Source organism: Myotis nattereri, assembly GCF_964212035.1.
Source record: "Myotis nattereri genome assembly, chromosome: 19".
Lineage (NCBI taxonomy): Eukaryota > Metazoa > Chordata > Mammalia > Chiroptera > Vespertilionidae > Myotis > Myotis nattereri.
Window position 1 is genome coordinate 10,899,582 of NC_138095.1, and position 19,848 is coordinate 10,919,429.

At 39.0% G+C, this 19,848-nt stretch overlaps 1 protein-coding gene across 1 annotated transcript; it reads right to left on the bottom strand.

Annotated features, from left to right (window-relative positions):
- Positions 1-861: 861 nt before the first annotated feature.
- RAD9B (RAD9 checkpoint clamp component B) lies at positions 862-18,195 on the bottom strand (the record flags this gene model as incomplete). The annotated part of the gene is made up of 10 exons (XM_081113723.1): positions 18,144-18,195; positions 15,717-15,787; positions 14,513-14,659; positions 14,187-14,301; positions 11,167-11,266; positions 6,198-6,304; positions 3,693-3,799; positions 3,548-3,612; positions 2,656-2,778; positions 862-1,084 (listed from the first exon to the last, which is right to left on the bottom strand). The coding sequence occupies exons 1-10, from the start codon at positions 18,178-18,180 to the stop codon at positions 862-864; spliced, it is 1,095 nt and encodes a 364-aa protein (XP_080969849.1). The 5' UTR covers positions 18,181-18,195.
- Positions 18,196-19,848: the final 1,653 nt, after the last annotated feature.

The following is a 19,848-nucleotide window of genomic DNA, read 5'->3' on the forward strand; positions in this document are numbered from 1 at the left end:
CACTGGTCAAGCCCTCAGTTCCTTAAAGCCACCATGTTTCCCCCATCACAGGGCTTTGCACACACCACACATCCACCCAACATCCCCCATCCAATTTTACTGTCCTAAAAAGTCTTTTATACAGCTTAAGATAGTGACTTTTAGAAACAATATTTCTCCTCCTAGATTTCTAATTCTAAGAAACTCATATTCCCAAATCAATAATAGCAATAGCAAAACAGGCTTGAATAAAATATTAATGTAAATGTAAAATTGAAACTCATTATTTGAGATACTTCTGTTTCTAATAAATTGTGTTTATCCTCAGTAGATTTCATAAAGTTTAATGTTGGCATTCTGAAGCTTATCATCAATCTAGTAAAATGTTGGTATTTTGATATGTTATTAACTGTGACTTTGCTATGAAGGAACTTGTGATGTTTTGGGGATAAAAGTTATATTGTATCACTATGAGTAAATGATTTTCCAAACAGATTTGAAAAATGAAATGAGAAGAACATTTATTTTAGAAAACAAACTATAGACTAGCGTATTATTTGTATTCAAAGATATGTATGCTATACACGATCATATAATTTACTCTTTAAAACAAGTGATCCAAATCCCTACTTGAATATACTATGTTAGAAATTACTCTGGTGAAGGGATTAAGCAAAACAACAACAACCTCATAAAAAAAGAATTGTATTAACAGTCTATAAAATAAATCAGTCTTTTCTCCATCGCAGATTGGTTTCACCTCTCTACTGTCAAAAAGTAAGAAAATTTATTTATCTTCAGGATATTGAGGGTGGGCTGGAGCAGGGAGACTGCAAAAGGGTGACAGATGATGAGAATTCTTGACTGAGACATGGTTGTGTCTCAACATTTTTCTTTTACCTTCCTGAGAGATGGAGACCCTGGCTCTTCCTCTGTGTCACTATTCACTCTTTTCATTATAGGACTGCCAGAGTTTTCCAATGCAGAGATGTTTGAGAGAATCTCATCAGTATAAAGCTTTCTGGGTGCTACTTTTCTTGAGATAGACTCCATGGCTTTGCTATCTTTTTTACCAACCTTTGAATTTGAACATGGCAGATCTGACCTGAGGTATTAATATAAATTAAATGAATAAACTATTTACTTCGAGATAAAATTATATATATATATATATATATATAAAGTCTAAGCGACCATTACGACCAAATGACTGGAATGACTGGTCAACCAGTCGCTATGATGCGCACTTACCACCAGGGGGCAGGCGCTCAATGCAGGAGCTACCCCCTGGTGGTCATTGCACTCCCATAGCCAACCTCCTGTGGCTGGCCAACCTCCCACAGCCCCTCCCTCCAGGTGCCCCCCCCCCCCATAGGCCCCGAATGGCGGGCCAGCCAGCCAACCTCCTGGGGTCCCTCCCCTGGGCCAGCCCCCCATAGGCCTCGATCGCCAGCCAGGCAGAGGGACCCCACCTGTGCACGAATTCGTGCACTGTGCCTCTAGTTTTTATATAACTAATGGAGCAATATGGGATGACAATGATACCACTGGTTTAGGGAATATACTGAAATAATATGGAACTGTTTTCAAAGTTAAGATTTACATATACGATTATTTAGAAATTCTCTCTACAGATTTGAATTTTTCTTTTTTGTTGTTGTTGTCTAAAATCTAAAATAAAAGACTATTTTTAATGAATACATTTTAAATCTACGCTATGATTATAAGTAAAATAGAAATATATGGGAGCCCTGGAGGAGGCCTCGCAACGGCACGTCCAGGGCTTCAGGATTAAGGTCTCCAGCTTGCCATCTCCTGGTGCCAGTCCCACAGCAACAAGGACAACAGTCAACATGCTGCTTACAGTTCTCGTGAATTTTTCTTAACCTACTGTGCATGACCTGAGGTATTAATAATTTGCTATTGTGAAATGGTAACAGGACCAAGTTAAAAAAGAGTCAAATAAATTACTATATATCTGTACAATGAAATGTATAGTCTTAAAAATCATGTTTCCAAGTCATGATATTGGGACATGTTCACAATATAACATTTTTAGGGTGAAAAACAGGACACAAAACTACATATGCTATATGATCTCAATCTTGTTTAAAAACACAAGTATATGCAAAATAAGTCTGAAAGGAAATATGGTGAGCCAAATGTTAACAGTGGCTATCTCTGGGTAGTGTAATTGTGGGTGATGGTTGTTTTTTCCTTTGTACTTTCGTGTATTTTCCAAATTTCCCATAGTAACTTTATGTTGTTTTTACAGTTGAAGCACCCTCACCAACACCGAAAGAAAATTATTAAGAGACCAAAGGGGAAAAAAAGGAAAGAAAAAAAATGGCTGCCCTATGAGAAAGAGAGTTTTAGGTAGGAATAGACTTTCCTGTGCACCTTAACACCCTATCACTCCTGAAAAGCAACTATTACAAATGAAAATGAGTTTTGGGTAATAACAAAGATAAATTAGAGAGTCTTGGTAAATTCTGACCAGAAGAGGAAAAGCAAATATCCAGAGCAATAAGTGATATTTCTGTTACAGTGAAGTCTTCCTGATTCTGCCAAAATTTCTGATTGAATGTTTTACTCCTCGATTGTTTCCTGAATTATTTCAGAGTAAATGGCAATGGCTTTTTCCCAGCCAATAAAGATGTTAAAACATGACCTTACCTTTTTCGTTTTTGTGACAGACACAATGATTGCGGAGAAGATGCTCTACTTGGCTCATCAGCTAATGTAGCCAAAACAAAGTTAGCTTCCAATAACATATGGTCAATACTTAAAGCCATAGGTCTAAAAAGGCAAAGTCAGAGCAAACATCACAATCATTTTCTGATGGACATTGGGAAAATATGAAACAATTATATCTAATTCAGGAATAAAAAGAAACAGTAAAAGTAGAAGTCCTTTTAGTCTTCTCACTGATTAACACAGTGCTAAGAGCTGAAATCATCAGATCTAATTTTATAAAACAGCTATCCAAACCCAATCTCATTTGAAAGTTCAGTGCTGGAGTATCATATAAAGTATCATAGTTTCGCCCTAACCAGTTTGGCTGGGTTGATAGAGTGTTGGCCTGCGGACTGAAGGGTCCCAGGTTTGATTCTGGTCAAGGCCATGTACCTTGGTTGCAGGCACATCCCCAGTAGGGGGTGTGCAGGAGGCCACTGATCGATGTTTCTCTCTCTCATCCTCAACATCGATGTTTCTAACTCTCTATCCCTCTCCCTTCCTCTCTGTAAAAAATCAAAATATATTTAAAAAAAATAAAGTATCACAGTTTCACAGAGATTTAAGCCATGTATTATTTTCTAATTAGGCAATTTATTCCTATCAAATTTATAAATGTTTTCACTCTGTTGAAGCATGTATCTTTCTCAATCAAGTTACCAATTAAAAAATACTATGTTATGGCATCTTTCAAAATTTAGTTTGATAAGTATTGCTAGCGAGGTTAAGGAATTCCTGAGGTAACAATTAATTTCAAAGTGATTAAAATAGTTTTATTAACATATAACAAAAGAAAAAGAAACAAACTCAGAAAAGTTCCCTAAGGACCTACTTCCCAGGAAAATCAAAATGCATGGTTATAGGAGCATGTGTAGCTTCCGAAAATATCAGCATTCCCTGAAAGAAAAAGAAGAAAAATGAAATATTTCTTAAAAACTATCAGTGAAAATTTTAATTTTGTACAAATTTTTCTTTACCTTCAATTCTTTGCAGCAAAATGTTATTTCAGTGTCAACTCCAATTTGAAAGAACTCAAACTCATGTGGACCCACAAACATTTCACTGTATACAGAACTGTTCAAATCTGTTCAATATCGTAGGAAAATGAATAAAATTAGTTCTAGAGATATTTGTTAAGTTTGAATATAAAAATATAACCTACGTGGTAAGTTAAACATAGCCATAAATTCCGTGACATTCCTTCACTGAGAGAGGGGTTCTATGTCTACTTCCCCTCTCCTAGAATCTGGGTGGGCGGGCTCTCTGACTACTTTGACCAATAGGACATGATGAAGTGATTTGGTGCTGGTTTCTGGGCCCAGACCTTTAGCAACTAGTAGCCTCCCCATTTATCCTCTATCCACTTCCTCTATCCTGCAACACTTGCTCTTGGAACTCAGCCACCATGCTGACTTCATGCTTTCATATATGAAGAAGCCACATAATGTGCAAGGACTCTGGACAACAATCCAGCTGAGTTCCCAGCATCAATTACAAGCCATGTCAATGTCTGTTCAAATCCATTGCCTGTTTTTCACTTGTGTTTTCCACAAAATTAGCTTCAAGAAATATCTTTGATATACACTCTCAGAGAGAGAGGAGTGTATATACACAATATGAGATTACTTTTAATAACTTCAAGGCATTTCATTACTTTCACACAACCCATCTCCTATTAGATCTGAAATACAGAAACAGGTATTAAAAGTGCTCATCTCTGGATAGTAGGATTTCAGATGACTTTTATATTAGTGCTTTTTAAAAATTATTTTCTTCAATGAACATAAATTATGTAAGTATAAGAACAAAGGATAAATGGTATACATTTTTTTTAAATATATATTTTATTGATTTCTTACAGAGAGGGAGAGGGATAGAGAGTCAGAAACATCGATGAGAGAGAGCCATCGATCAGCTGCCTCCTGCACACTCCCCACTGGGTATGTGCCCACAACCAAGGTACATGCCCTTGACCGGAATCGAACCTGGGACCCTTGAGTCCGCAGGCCGACTCTCTATCCACTGAGCCAAACCGGTCAGGGTGGTATACATTTTTTTAAAGGGCCAAACAATACCTTACAAATACATTAATCTCAAACAAGAAGGCTCATGTCACTCCAGGGTGTTAGCATAGAGTAAGTTCAATAATAGAATTAAACAATTGGGTTCCTAGTCAAACATAACTAGAACTACTCATTAGAAAGTTGTTCATAAGAGACCGTGTCTCCTGGTTATTAAATGGCCATCTTTATTCAGAGATGGCATTATGGAATATAAACCAGACCCCTTCTCTAGTCAAGTGTATATTTCCCAGATCATGCACTCCTGAGTGCCAAGAAAGAACGTAGAGATTTGAGAGAAGCAATAATAGCACAAATGAGTTTGTGCCCTGTGCTCAGGTCACCAGGTACCACTGACTATGTGACACCAGCAGGTCACTTAGTTTCTCTGTGCTTCATATTCTTCAGATGGAAAAGAGGGATCATAATAGTACCGACATCACAGAGTTGTTACAAAGATCAAATGAATTCAGAAATGAAAACCATTTAGAACAGAACCTGGCACAAACCAAACACTACAAAAGTCATCTGACACAACTTAATCCCCGGTTCTACTGGTTTTTCACTTTAAAATAATACAGTTCCTCCCTTTGTATTCTTTCTTTACTGCTATCACCAAAAAAAAGTATCCAAGGTCAAAGAGTCAAACAACTTGTGCCAAAAAGACCCCATAAATTTTCCTGATAACAAAACTCCTGGTTTGATAGTGCCTTAGTTTCTCCATTCCATCTAGATAACTCTTGGAAGAGCTGACTTAAGAAGTATTCACATTTTCTGCCCTATACATTTGCTGCCTGGAATATCTTATATTTCCAATTCAAATATACTTTTTCTTATGTAGTCAAAGGTCATCTCAATTGGATTGCTGGTCTCTTAATTTTTCTTCATGCTAAACACAAAGTATAATAAAGGATGAGAAAAACTTTAAAATCTTAACTTTAAAATTTTCTCAGTAACCATTCTCCTAATTTTAAAACAACTGGAATTTCAAAGCTAAGCACTTAAATTACTGATTGTGTAAATATCCTGGATCTCTTAAACATTTTATTTTATTTTATTATTTTATATCTTTTTATTGATTTCAGAGAGGAAGGAAGAGGGAGAGAGAGAGAGAAACATCCATGATGAGAGAGAATCATGAATTGGCTGCCTACTGCAAGTCCCCCACTGGGGATCGAGCCCACAACTCAGGCATGTGCCTTGACTGGAATCGAACCTGGGACCTTTCAGTTCATAGGCCGACGCTCTATCCACTGAGCCAAACCGGCTAGGGCTCTCTTAAACATTTTAATGATCTTCTACATCTTACTGCTTTTTAAACAAAAATAAATATTATGCCACTGATATTTACTGCATGGTTAGCCATCAAGAAAACCACGAAGTGGTATTACATTAAAGCACTATGACAGATATAATCCATACCCATTGATTCCTCAGTAGAACTCTTAATGCAAACTTCCAGTGGAGTAACTGCAAGAGTAACTTCCTCTTGACTTGATGTGAAAAGAACAATTGCCTCAGCAAGCACTCTGGGAAATGTAATAAAAAAATATTACATTCTTTGGAAAGTAAACAAACAGCTTTCTAATGGGATTCAAATCTTTTTTTAAAATATATTTTTATTGATTTCAGAGAGGAAGGGAGAGGGAGAGATAGATAGAAACATCAATGATGAGAGAGAATCATTGACCAGCTGGCTGCCTCCCACATGTCTCCCCCACCCTAGGGATCGAGCCCACAACCAGGGCATGTGCCCTTGACCTGAATCGAAACTGGGATCCTTCAGTCCGCAGGCCAAAGCTCTATCCACTGAGCCAAACCAGCTAGGGCGGGACTCAAATCTTTAATCTAGAAATAGGTTAGTTGGCCTAGATTTAGAAAAATTTATCCAAAATGTAAATTTTTCTTCCTTCTTTTATATGAGCTATATTTTAGTATATTTTGAAACTGTAACTTCATTTAAAGGCCAAGAGACTAGTAAGATGCATTCTTAGTAAAGCATGTGAAAGCTGTAGGATAAACCAAACACTAGAATAAAATGATTTTAGTTCTTTTTTATGTAACAATTTCTTTAATTGGCCTGGGATCACACTCCTAAGGGAAATAGTAGAAAACAGAGCTGTTCTAATACAATTGGGGTAAGTGCTGGAGACCCAGCTGAGAGGTAGAAGTTTACAAGCAGCCTGCTGCCTATATTCTCTTTCCCTTTGCTACTTGACCTGATTACTAATTATTACTTTCAAGGTTGTATTGACATCTCAGTGCTTTTTCATTCTGTGCTCCCTTTTTAAAAACAGATTTATTAAGATATAATTAACCTACTACACAATTCACAGATTTCAAGTTGTTTGACTTGGATTTCCCCAATGATTAATAATTTTGAGCACCTTTTCAAGTGCTTATTGGCCATTTTATATCATCTTTGGAAAAATGTCTATTCAAATCCTCCACCTGTTATTTAGTTAGGTTACTTGCCTTTTTATTATTGCATTATAACTTCTGAGCTACTTTTGAAAGTGAGGTGTTATTTGATAAAAAAAACAAAACAGATTCTTAGAATTTTTGTAATGTCGGTATTAGTGTTTCTTGATGCCAAAATGTGAGGAACGCCTACCAAATTCATCTGGAAACATTTCCAGTGTTAAGGGGGAAGTTTTGTACAAGATACCAAACAACCTGATATATATTAAAAAAATGACATGAATGTGCAATTAGGGAAGAAAAATACCAATTGCTAATAAGTATATGAGAAGATACTCCAACTCCCTAGTAATGAAATAAGAACAACAAAGAACTCTAACAATACCATTTTCTACCTATTATGTTGGCAAAAATGTAAAAGATCATTCATATCTTTTACTTGGAAGGATTTTCCTACACGTTTGGTGGGAATGTAAATTGATATAAGCTTTCCAGGTAGCAATTTGATAATATGCACATTTAAAATTTGTAAGCCTTTGAGCCAGAAATTTGGACTCTATCTGTGTTTGGCAGCCTAGAAGAGGCCCCAATAATCCCACCTCCTCTTTTTCAGGTCCTATATAAATCCCCCACCTTGAGTGTGGGCTGGACAGCTAAGATTCACTCCTAGCAAAGAGAAAATGGCAGAAGTATAAGAGAGCAATTCTGAGATTAGGTTATAAAAAGACCATGGCTTCCATCTTGGGAGACTTCCCCTCCTCCTCTCTGTCTGTCTCTCGTCACCATGTAGTGAGTACAATCAGGCAGTCTAAGGAGAGGCTTGCCTGGTGAGGAACTGAGGCCTCCCAGCAACCATGTCAGTGAGGTTGGAAGTAACTCCCTCCACAGCCTTCAGATAAGACCACTGTCCTGGCTGATGGCTTAACTTCAACGTTGGTGACCTTGAGCCAGATGCACCCAGCTAAGCCGCACTTACTAGTACAAAGTTAACAAATGTCTGTTTTTTTAAGGCTCCAAGATTTGGGGAAATTTTCTCCACAGCAACAGACAACTAACACATTACCCTATGTACTACTAGCAGCATTGTTTGTGATGGCAAAAAGTTGGAAACAACCTTTTTCACCAATACAGCAGTTCCCCCTTATCCGAGGTTTCACTTTTCTGGATTACAGTTATCTCCAGTCAACTGTGATCTAAAAATATTAAATGGAAAGTTCCAGAAATAATTATAAGTTTTAAATTGCTTGCCATTCTGAGTAGCGTGATGAAATCTCATGCTATCCGGTGCCGTCCTGCCCAGGATGTGACTCATCCCTTTGTCCAGTGTCTCCACGTTGTATATGCTACCTACCCGTTAATCACTTAGTAGCTATCACAGTTATCATCAGCTAGCCTGTTGAAGTACTGCAGTGCTTATTTTACTTATTAATATCCCCAAATCGCAAGAGTAGTGATGCTGACAATTCAGATATACCAAAGAGAAGCCAAAAAGTGCTTCCTTTAAGGGAAAAGATGAAAGTTCTCCTTAACTTAATAAGGAAAGGAAAAAAGTCATATGCTGAAGTTGCTAAGATCTATGGTAAGAACAAATCTTATACCTATGAAGTTGTAAAGAAGGAAAAGAAATTCCTGCTAGTCTTGCTGTTGCACCTCGAACTGCAAAAGTTACAGCCACAGTGGGTGTGGTAGTGCTTAGTTAAGATGGAAAAGGCATTGAATCTGTGGGTGGATGACATAGGCAGAAAACATGTTCTGACTGATGATAACATAATGCACCAGAAAGCATTGAGTCTATAGGAAGACCTGAGCAAGTCACCACATTCATATAACATTATTACAGTATATTGTTATAATTGTTCTATTTTATTAGTTATTGTTAATCTCTTACTGTGACTAATGTATAAGTTAAACTATCATAGGTCTGTATTCATAGGAAAAAAACAATATATGTAGGGTTGGTACTATCTGCAGTTTTAGGAATCAACTGTGGGGAGGGGAGACTATCGTATTGTAGGATAATGGATAAGTAAATTACCAATCAGTCATACAACGAAAAATTATATAGTCATTAAAAATAATAAGATAGATTTAGGTGAACTGACATAGAAACTGAAAAAAACAAGTTGCCAAACAAAAATAATAGTGGGACATTTTCTTTGAAAATACTATGTATAATATATTATAAAAAAGTATGCATAATAAAGTATGTGATATAAATTTGAGAGGTGGGAAAAAGAGATCACAATAATTATAGGGAGAATTACAGAGAGACTGGCTATAAATTTAAAAAAATAGCTATAAAAAGGAGAGCTAGAATGATATACACCAAATTATTAATAGATATTATCATTGCCAGTGGAATAAAGGGCAGGTAGAGGAGAAAGATTTTCATTTTTTAATCTTTGCAATCTTCTATAAATTTTAGATGTATTTCGAGAACATGTATTTCTTTGGTAATTTAAAAAACAACAAGGATAAAATATATTTTGGCTTACAAAGTAACTAATGTTTAATGTTATGGCTTAACTGAAAAATTGAGTACATTGACTCATTCTCTAGAGGAAAAAAATGGAAATACTTAAGGATAAAATCAGTTCATATAAAAAATGTTGAAATTTTCTTATGCTGTGTGTTTTAAGACTCAGACAGGAGACACCATGTAAATGCAAACTATTAGAGAATATATTTTTCTCCTGATAACATTTGATGAAGAAAGCTACTAATGGAATATTTTTAGAATTTTCTTGGCCACTAAATTATTATTGCTACCACTAGGCAATTACAGTAATTTTCAACCAGTGTGCCACAAGAATTTTTAAGACATGCAATACATGATTATTTAGTCAGGGGCACTGACCTCTTTTCCCTTAGATGGTCAAATTTTAAAAAATGACAGCAGTTCTCTCCCTCCCTCTCTGAAATCAATAAAAATATATTTTTTTTAAAATGACAACAGCCTTTGCCAGTTTTGGCTCAGTGGACAGAGCTTCAGCCTGCGGACTGAAGGGTCCTCGGTTTGATTCCGGCAAGGGCACATGCCCGGGGTTGTGGGCTTGATCCTCGGTAGTGTGTGTGCAGGAGGCAGCCGATCAATGATTTTCTCTCATCATTGATGTTTCTATCTCCCTCTCCCTTTCTCTCTGAAATCAATAAAAATGTATCTTTAAAAAAATGACAACAGCCGAAACGGGATTGGCTCAGTGGATAGAGCGTCGGTCTGTGGACTGGGGGATCCCGGGTTCGATTCCGGTCAGGGGCGTGTGCCTGGGTTGCGGGCACATCCCCAGTGGGAGATGTGCAGGAGGCAGCTGATAGATGTTTCTCTCTCATCGATGTTTCTGACTATCTCTCTCCCTTCCTCTCTGTAAAAAATCAATAAAATATATTTTTTAAAAAAATGACAACAGCCAACACAACTATAGTTGTCTGGCATGAATAAGTCAAAATTATACCTTTTTTGTTTGTTTTGCTCAGCAAAACATATACATTTTTTAAATATACTTTATAAATTTTTTACATAGAGGAAGGAAGAGGGATAGAGAGTTAGAAGCATCGATGGGAGCGAAATATCGATCAGCTGCCTCCTGCACACCTCCTACTGGGGATGTGCCCGAAACCAAGGTACATGCCCTTGACCGGAATCGAAACTGGGACCCTTGAGTCGGCAGGCCAATGTTCTATCCACTGAGCCAAACCGATCAGGGCAAAACATATATTTTTTGATGTGATTCGAACCAAAACCTAATACTCCAGTAATTAGTTTATGTGTGCTGTGGGATGAAAAAGGTTGAAAATCACTGATACACTATTATCTTTATCAAGATTTCCTCTTGATCCTATATGGTGATTTCTCCAAGTCCAGTGTTAGTTTTAAAACAAAAAAGTAACTTATTTAAAAGCTCTAGGACATTAATTCTTTACTCTGTAACCATACTATTTTCAGAAGAAGAATCAACAGAGAACTCATTACCTTGGCTGAATCATTAGTGTATTACTACACGTATTCTTTTCAAAAATAACTTGCAAAGGCTGACTTTCTTGAAAACACACATTGTGAGTCTTTTTAATACCTTCAAAAGAATAAACAACCTGTTAACTTTAAGTTCAAAATTAAAATATTAAGAAGTTTTTAAGTTTCACAGCCAAATTAAAATAATATAAGTAAAGTTATATTTAATATCTGGCAGGCGCACACAGCATGGAGAACCACTATTCCTTAATGAACGTGTTTATCGCTCCCTAGTGGACACCAGGCAATATGTCAGACCATCTCACCAAGCAGGCAATAAAGAATTCCCACATTCTTTTGAAATACAGATAATTTCTTAAATTGTGTGTAAAATAGTGATTGCCCACTACAGCTCAGCTATCTATTATTCAGTATCTGTCATCCAGGCCTGATATTTCTGAATGGGACCTTTGGAATATAAAACTGAACATCTAGCCTGTGAATTCTTTTCCTCTGAGAAAAATGTGTAGCAGTAATGGCTATGGCCCTAGATGCCAGGAACTGAGGTATACATTTTACATACATTACCTCTGATCCACACAATATCCCTATATGGCAGGTAATCTCAGAAGAGGAAACAATAACTCAGTGAGGCTAAATGACTTTTCAAGGCTATGCTATTTAAAAATATATATTTTTAAATTTATTCCAGAGAGGAATGAAGAGGGAGAGAGAGATAGAAACATCAATAATGAGAATCACTGATTGACTGCCTCCTGCACACCCCATACCAGGGATGAAGTCTGCAACCTGGGCATGTGCCCTGACCTCCTGGTTCACAGGTCGACACTCAGCCAGGCAAGTCTATATACCTTTTGAGCAAATACAGCAGGTCTTAGAATGTTTTTCATTCAAAGTCATTTCATTATAACTTGATGAGATGCCATAGGAACTTAAATTTTGTTTATACCAACGAGCCTATGGTAAAATTGGTTTCAGTTATATGTTTTTTCACCTGCCAAAGACATTTAGTGGAACCTTAACTGTATAGTTAGAATTTGAATCTAAGTTGAAATATAGAGCCCATGCAATAAAATCCAGTGGGCTATAACTTTCTACAGCATAATAATGTTGCTGTGTGAATCAAAAGGACTTACTAAAGATAACATTTCTCAACTTATTTTTTTACTTAAGTAGTAACAGCAACATTTAATAATTTCATAAATATTTACTGAGTACCTACTAACAAAAAAGATTTGGATCAATGTCATAAGTACAAGATTTTAAAAAATGTTTTTAATTGATCAATTTTTAAGAGAGAGAGGGAGATAGATTTGTTGTTACACTTATTTATGCATTAATTGGTTGATTCTTGTATGTGCCCTGACTAGGGATCGAACCCACAACCTTAGCAAAGATTTTTTAAAGCATACAATTTTACCTACTAACTTCAAATAAGATACCAGCATTCATAATGGATATAATTAGAGCTAACACTTACAAATGTGCCAGGCATTCTTTTTATATTTATTGATTTGAGAGAGAGAGAGAGAGAGAGAGGGGGAGAGAGAAGTGGGGGGCGGTGGGGGGGGGAGAGAGAGAGAGAGAGAGAGAGAGAGAGAGAGAGAGAGAGAGACAGACATTGATTTGTTGTCCCACTTATTTATGTATTCATTGGTTGATTCTTGTATGTGCCCTGACTGGGGATTCAACCCACAACCTTGGCACATCAGTACAACACTCTAACCAACTGAGCTACCTGGCCAGGGCCCAGGCCTTCTTTTAAACAGTTTAGAACTATAACTTCCTAGAAAACTCACTGAATCTTCACAAAAACCCTAGGAAGCTGGTACTAACATTATCCCCAATTTATATATTGAGAAACTGAGACAGAGGGATGTAAAATAATTTGCCCAAGGTCTCAGCAAGGAAGGGGCAGAGCAGGAGTTTTACCCCAGACCTTATGGCAGTGGTTCTCAACCTTCCTAATGCCGCGACCCTTTAATATAGTTCCTCATGTTGTGGTGGTCCCCAATTTCACTGTTACAAATTGAACATAGTTAAAGCATAGTGATTACTCACAAAAACAATATATAATTATGTATATGTTTTCCGATGGTCTTAGGCGACCCCTGTGAAAGGGTCGTTCGACCCCCAAGGGGGTCGCGACCCACAGGTTGAGAACCGCTGCCTTATGGCCAGCCCATGCTGTTAATCACCAGGCTACACATACTCAAGCATGTAAAAGTCCTATGAGTACAACATTCGAATATTGACCACACAAAGCCGGCAGGCAGGAAATGTGTTTTATAGCTTGGTGGGGCAGAGAGAATGAAGGTTTTGCTTCTACTATTGTGGGGCAGGACTTAAATCCAGGCTCTACGACTTACTAGTTCTGTGACCTTGAGCCAGTTAGTTACCGTGCTTCTTTCAGCCTAGAGGGAAATATTATTTTGTTTGTTTGTTTGTTAATCCTCACCTGAGGATATTTTTCCATTGATTTTTTTAGGGATAGTGGAAGAGAGAGGGAAAGACAGAGAGAAACACATTGATTGATTGCCTCCTGCATAAGCCCTGACCAGGACCGGGGCTGGGGAGGAGCCTGCAACCAAGGTAAGTGCCCTTGACCAGAATCGAACCCCAGGCCCTTTGGTCTGCAGGCCAATGCTCTATCCACTGAGCTAAACTGGCTAGAGCAGGAATTATTCTTTTTTTGTTTTTACCAAGGAACACTGTTTCCAAGGCATTCTTACAGAATATCAAGCAGCCAATTAATTTGAGAACAACCAATTGTTTAAATTAAAAATTGGTTCATGCAGGCAAAGCTTGTGTCACTGACAAGAAATAATACCAATCATCTCACAATACTTCTACAGAGACAAATAAGATAATATTTTTCAAGTACTTCCAACTGCCCTACCATAAAACTACACAAATTCTAAGCAATAATGTAATGGGAACTCTTGACATGCAGTCTGAATATTCTAAAAATAAAAATATTAACAAGAAACACACAATACATTAGTTTTAATAATACCTACCATGTCTGCAGAATAACTGAATGACTACTTTGCACTTATCAGATCTGGTGAATATTTTGCACACCTCTACATTTCTTTCGAGGGAATTCAGACATCTGAAGATGGGCAGAATTGACTGTAATACAAATATATTATGGAACAGCATGTACTCAATATGACTGTTTACTTAGTTTAAAAACAAACAAAAGAAGAGTATGCATATTCATAAATGAATAGATTTGTCCTACCTGCCATTTAAACCAAGTATTAAGTACAGAATAGATGTTCTGTCTGATATACCAAATATTTCCAAAATATAAGAGACAACCAGGGCCGCTTATATTTACCTTAATTCCCAATTTGCAATTTAAATTTGATTTTGTGCCATTATTCATATCTACTGAGGTTGACCATTGATAATGTTGGAAAAACACAGGAGAGAAGAGGACACATCCGTATGCTGAGCGACAAGAATTCACAGACCTTAAAGCAAGCTGGGAAAAAAAAAAAAAAAAGCTATTAAGGAAAAAAATGTTCTTTAAATGATTAATTTAAAAAATTCTATTTTGTTTAATATAGCAATTAAATGTGTTCATATAAGGTTAACTGCATTATATGGCTATGAATTATATTATATGAACTGCATTTATACACTGTATATTAAATTTGCATATGCATACACATATGTATACATATCTATATTGAATATATATAGGTATTAAATCTAAAATTTTGCATGTTGAAATTGTAAAATTACAAATGCCTACAGGGCCTTAACTTTAATGTACAAAGTGGCAGAAGGCAATATAAAAGGGAGTAAAAAGAGTTCACAGTAAAATGGCGATCTCTTGCCTTTTCTAAGGGGAGAAACTGTTAGTCTCAACCAACTACTTCCACTTGGGAATACAGGCCCCAAACTGTCAGATCTTCTGGAGTTTTCAAGAGAAATAGGAAATTCAGATTTTTATGTGGACTCTCCCAATTTTTAACTGTTAAAAATAATTTCAATTTCTAAAAAATACAGTGCAATCCCCATAAGACACTTGTACAAGCCATATCTAGCCTCTTGACCACCAGTTTGTGACTTTTGATTTAAATTAATTGTGTTTATCTGCATGATTTAAAAATGTTCTATGCTCAAAATCAATGCTTTTCAATGGGTGTGCTGCAAGAATTTTTAAAACATGTAATATATGACTATTCAGGGGCACTGACCTCTTTTTCCTTAGATTGTCAAATTTAAAACAATGATAACAGCCAACACAATAGCCATCCAGTGTGAATGAATCAAAATTATACCTATTTTTTGTTAGATTAGCAAAAAATGTATTTTTGGTGTGCCGAAAAATTTTAGTAGTTTATGTGTGCCATGAGATGAAAATGGTTGAAAATCGCTGTTCTAAATATATTTAGATATGTACAATAAATATGAACAGTGAAAAGGATAATTACAATTTCTGGATTTCCTAGTTAACATACAATCTGTACTGGAATCTTAAACTTCTTTTGTCTTAATAAATGAATGGTCTATGAGTTAACTTTCTTACTTACACCTTTTTCAGATGGGTCTAGCCACAGCTCGTCACTAATTCTTGATAGAGCTTGGATTGCTTTCCCAAAGACTACAGAGAAAAAGAAAGGTGCTGCTTATATTCTTTTTCTCAAACAAAAACAAATCATAGGTCTACTTCAGCATTCATGGGACTTAAATTCATAAAGAACAGTGTTTATAGACTAATACTACAAATTGCTTTAAGAAATACATTGGGGGGGGGGGTGGGAGCAGGGTGGAGAAGGTCAATGGTGGGGGGGAAGGGAACCTCTGTAATACTTTCAACAATAATTTTTTTTAAGAGAAATACAGTATAATACTATTGGCAAAATGCCAAGTTAATAGTAAGAGCTCAAAAAATTCAAAGAACGAGTATATGAGATAACATGCAACAAAATTCTTCCTTTCTGCATGTTTGCAGTGTTGCATGGAATTCTTGTGGCAAGCCAATTTCCTCCCATACTAAAGTATTTTAAAACTTGTATCTTCCCCTACCCCACCCTGGGAAAAGTGTAAAAACAAAGAATGGAGAGGATGGTTTGAAGGTTTTTAATAACTTGACTGGTAGCAAAGTCAAAGCAAGTCATGAGATAAATTAGAGGCTCTCAAGATGCATCTCTGATGTTTGAGGGTTGCATGAAAGATGCCAAATCTTCCCACCAAACATACTTAGATGTCCTTTCAGAAAGAGAGGCTATCCCTAGCCAGTTTGGCTCCGTGGATAGAGCCTCGGCCTACAGACTGAAGGGTCCCAGGTTCGATTCCGGTCAAGGGCATATGCCTAGGTTGTGGGATCGATCCCCAGTGGGGGGCGTGCAGGAGGCAGCCAATCAATGGTTCTCATCATTGATGTTTCTATCTCTCTCTCCCTCTTCCTTCCTCCCTGAAATCAATAAAAACATATTGTAAAAAAAATAGGGCTGAATGAAAACTGGTCTGACCTGGCATGACACTTGCAATGTCCTCATGAGTTATTAATATGTAAAAAAAATGTGGCAAACAGATATGGAATGAAATGCTGCAAAATAAACATAGATGGCCATATCAATTTATGGAAAAGTACACAAAAGGGAAAACAATTCCAGAACATAAAATTAGATTATAAGGCTTAATCATAAGTATGTGAGCTGGGAGTGTGGCCCTCAAACTGAGAAAGATTAGATGACTAGGGGGAAAGATAGATGCATTTGCCCCTTTCCCCCACTTCACATTCACTTTTTCCCGGAGCTGCCTAATGCACATCTTTCATTCAGCCAATGAATATTTATTGTGGCACCTACAATGTTCCAAGCACAACCCCAGGGCAGTCGGGGTATAGGGATGAACAAGACAGGAATAGTTCCTGCCCTCACAGTGTTTACAGTCCAACATAATTAAACAATCATGTAAATAATTGCTCATTAAGAACTGAGAACTTAATTCCATACTGTTCCATACTGTTCCACAGAAGTCCTCAACACAGGGAAGCCAGCTGCATTGCAAGATGCCTTTCCATGATCATTTTTCAGGTTACAGTTTGTAGGGAAACCATTGCTTTTCCAAATACAGATTTTCTGGAGTAATTTACATGTTTAAAGTACCATCCTCTATAATCAAAGGCTAATATGCAAATTGTCCCCTGGGGAGTTTGACCCACTGGGCGGTCAACGGCTCACTACGACGTGTGCTCACCACCAGGGGGCGGTCCAAGGCCCCAGGGGCCCTGATCACAGGCCAGGCCTCGGGACCCTTCCCGGGCATGAATCTCCAGCATCAGGCCTCCAGTTTATAATTGTCCCTGTACATTCCCATTTATTGAGCTCTTTATATGCATTTCCTTTCATCGCTACAACAAACATGCTATTTGTCATCTTACTGATGACGGGAAACTGAGCCCTAAGGTGATTCTGTCGGTTGTCCCAGGTCATAAATCAAATAAATGGTAGGGTTGGGGCTGGACGGAGGGGCATAAGGAGGGGGGGGGGGGGGCGGAGAGAATGGGAGACATCTGTAGTACTGTCAACAATTTAAAAAAATGAAATTTAAAAAATAAATAAAAATGGTAGGCTCTAAAATGAAGAACTGGTTTGTTTTTCCCATGACACTCAAATACTTTGTCCAAGCATTATTTTTTATCCTCAACTCTGCCCCACAGTTCATCCCGATTTTGAGGCCCACACTCCCCATCTCTGCCCCGATGGTGCCGCTTCATTTCGTAGACACCTAGGAAAATAAATATTAAGCAGAAATCAAAGCGCATGGGCCTTCATCTTCCCCTCGTAAACGAACAGGGCCATGGGGGCCGGGGGCTGGTTGTGGTCAGACTTTGTGTCCTCAGCCCTTAGGCATAAGAGCAAAGGGTTTAGAATAAGATGATGGCGAAACGCCCCCTGAACCCTCAGGCTTTCCCTCTTTATCTGTAGGAAGGGAAAGAAAGGCCGCTCCACCTTTCACCTGGCTGCCGGTCATCCCGCACTTCAGCATGGCTGTGGGCCCTAACAAGCTGAGTCGCAAAGCGCCACCACTCGACGCGCCAGGTTCCCGGATGTTGCCCGCGCCTTCAGAAGCTTCGAGATCTCCCTCCCTCCCTTCCACTTCCCCTCCATCCCCGGAAGTAGCTTCGCGTTACGGCGGGAAAGAGCCTAGGCGGGCCACCGTACCGCGGTCTCCTGTGGACCTCTGTTTTCATTGGTTGTGAGCGAAGTGGGCGGGCCTCCGAGGAGTCTGAGGAAGAGGGCGGCGGCGGTTGTGGTGACTGAGCGGAGCCCAGTGACAGGATGGTGAGGATGGCAACTGCGGCGACCGAGGCTTGGCTCGCGGCCGGGGTGCTGCGTCGTAGGGAGCGGCTGGGAGTCTCTGGGCGAGGGGCGAGACAATCCCGGAGGCCTGGGTGGGCGCGGTTCGGGCCGGGCCTGGGAAGGCCCGGGGGGGGGGGGGGAGGGCCAGGGAAGTAAGGGAGCGGCCACTGCTGGGTGAAGCCGGCTCCGGCCTTGTACCCCCGCCCCAGGGGCCGGAGGACGTCCGAGGGGCAAGGAGGCCCCTCTCATCTGCGAGTCCTGTCGCGAGACCCACACGCCCGAGCGGGGAAAGGCCTTTGGGCCTGTGCTTCGGCCGTTCCCGAGAAAGGGGGCACGGTCCCCCTCCGTCTCCAGACGTCCCCCTATTTCTTCCCCGCTGGTTGGGGTGTACAAGTTATCCGCCCCCCCATCCCCACCCCGATCTCCCCAGTTGGCGAAAGCTGGCTTCTCAGAAGCAAAACGGGAAGTAGCGAGCAGAATCCCTTACCCGGCTTGGTTTGCCATGTGGGGAAAGGGGATGCAAACGATCCCTTTCGCCCAGAAACAGCGTGCAGCTGCCATTGCGCCATGGTAGGCTACGCGCTCCCTTCCCATTGCCGAAACGCCTTGTGTATTTAGGATGCTGCGACCTTTTACAGTAGGATTCTTTAATGACCTGGGAACTCCTTGACATTTTTTGGAGAATGTGGAGGCCTTTCTGGGTAAAGGGCTAGTGTTTGGTGCTTACGTGGGTAGTTTGGGGAGCTTTGCTTTAGTCTTTCGTCAGGTCGCCCCAACCTGCCACCAGGCCGGCCCGTCGTCACCCTCTCGCCCCGGCAGGTGGCTGCCCCTGAGACCGTCCTGCTGCTGGTGGGGCTCAGGGCTGTGATCCGTTTCCTAAGGTGCTCTTGACGCCCTAAAACTGGAACTACCGGGGCAGAACAGTTTCAGAAGAGCGCTGATGACCTTGGTGTTGGTGTTGATGAGATTTAACTGTAGAGGAACTTTCCTTTCTGATGGGTATCCATTGCATTTTTAAGATTTATCACGATTCTGTGGCAAACATAGCTTTTGAGGTGGCGTATGGACATGACCAAGATTTATGGTATATGCTTCCTTATAAATGTGAAAAGCTTTCATCTTACTTTTGATTTTTGCTTCTAAACCAGACTCCAGCTTAGAGCACATTTTACAGTGATTTTGAGACATTGATCCTTGGGAGAAGACGAAATTTCTGTTCTTCGCCCCCCCCCCCCCCCAGTTTTTCTTTCACTTTATGAAGATGAAATTGCTTGACATGTATCAGTTTTTGTTGAGAGGTTAACACTTTTTTTTAGGGTAGTTGCACCAGCACATCATTTTTCATGTCAAATAG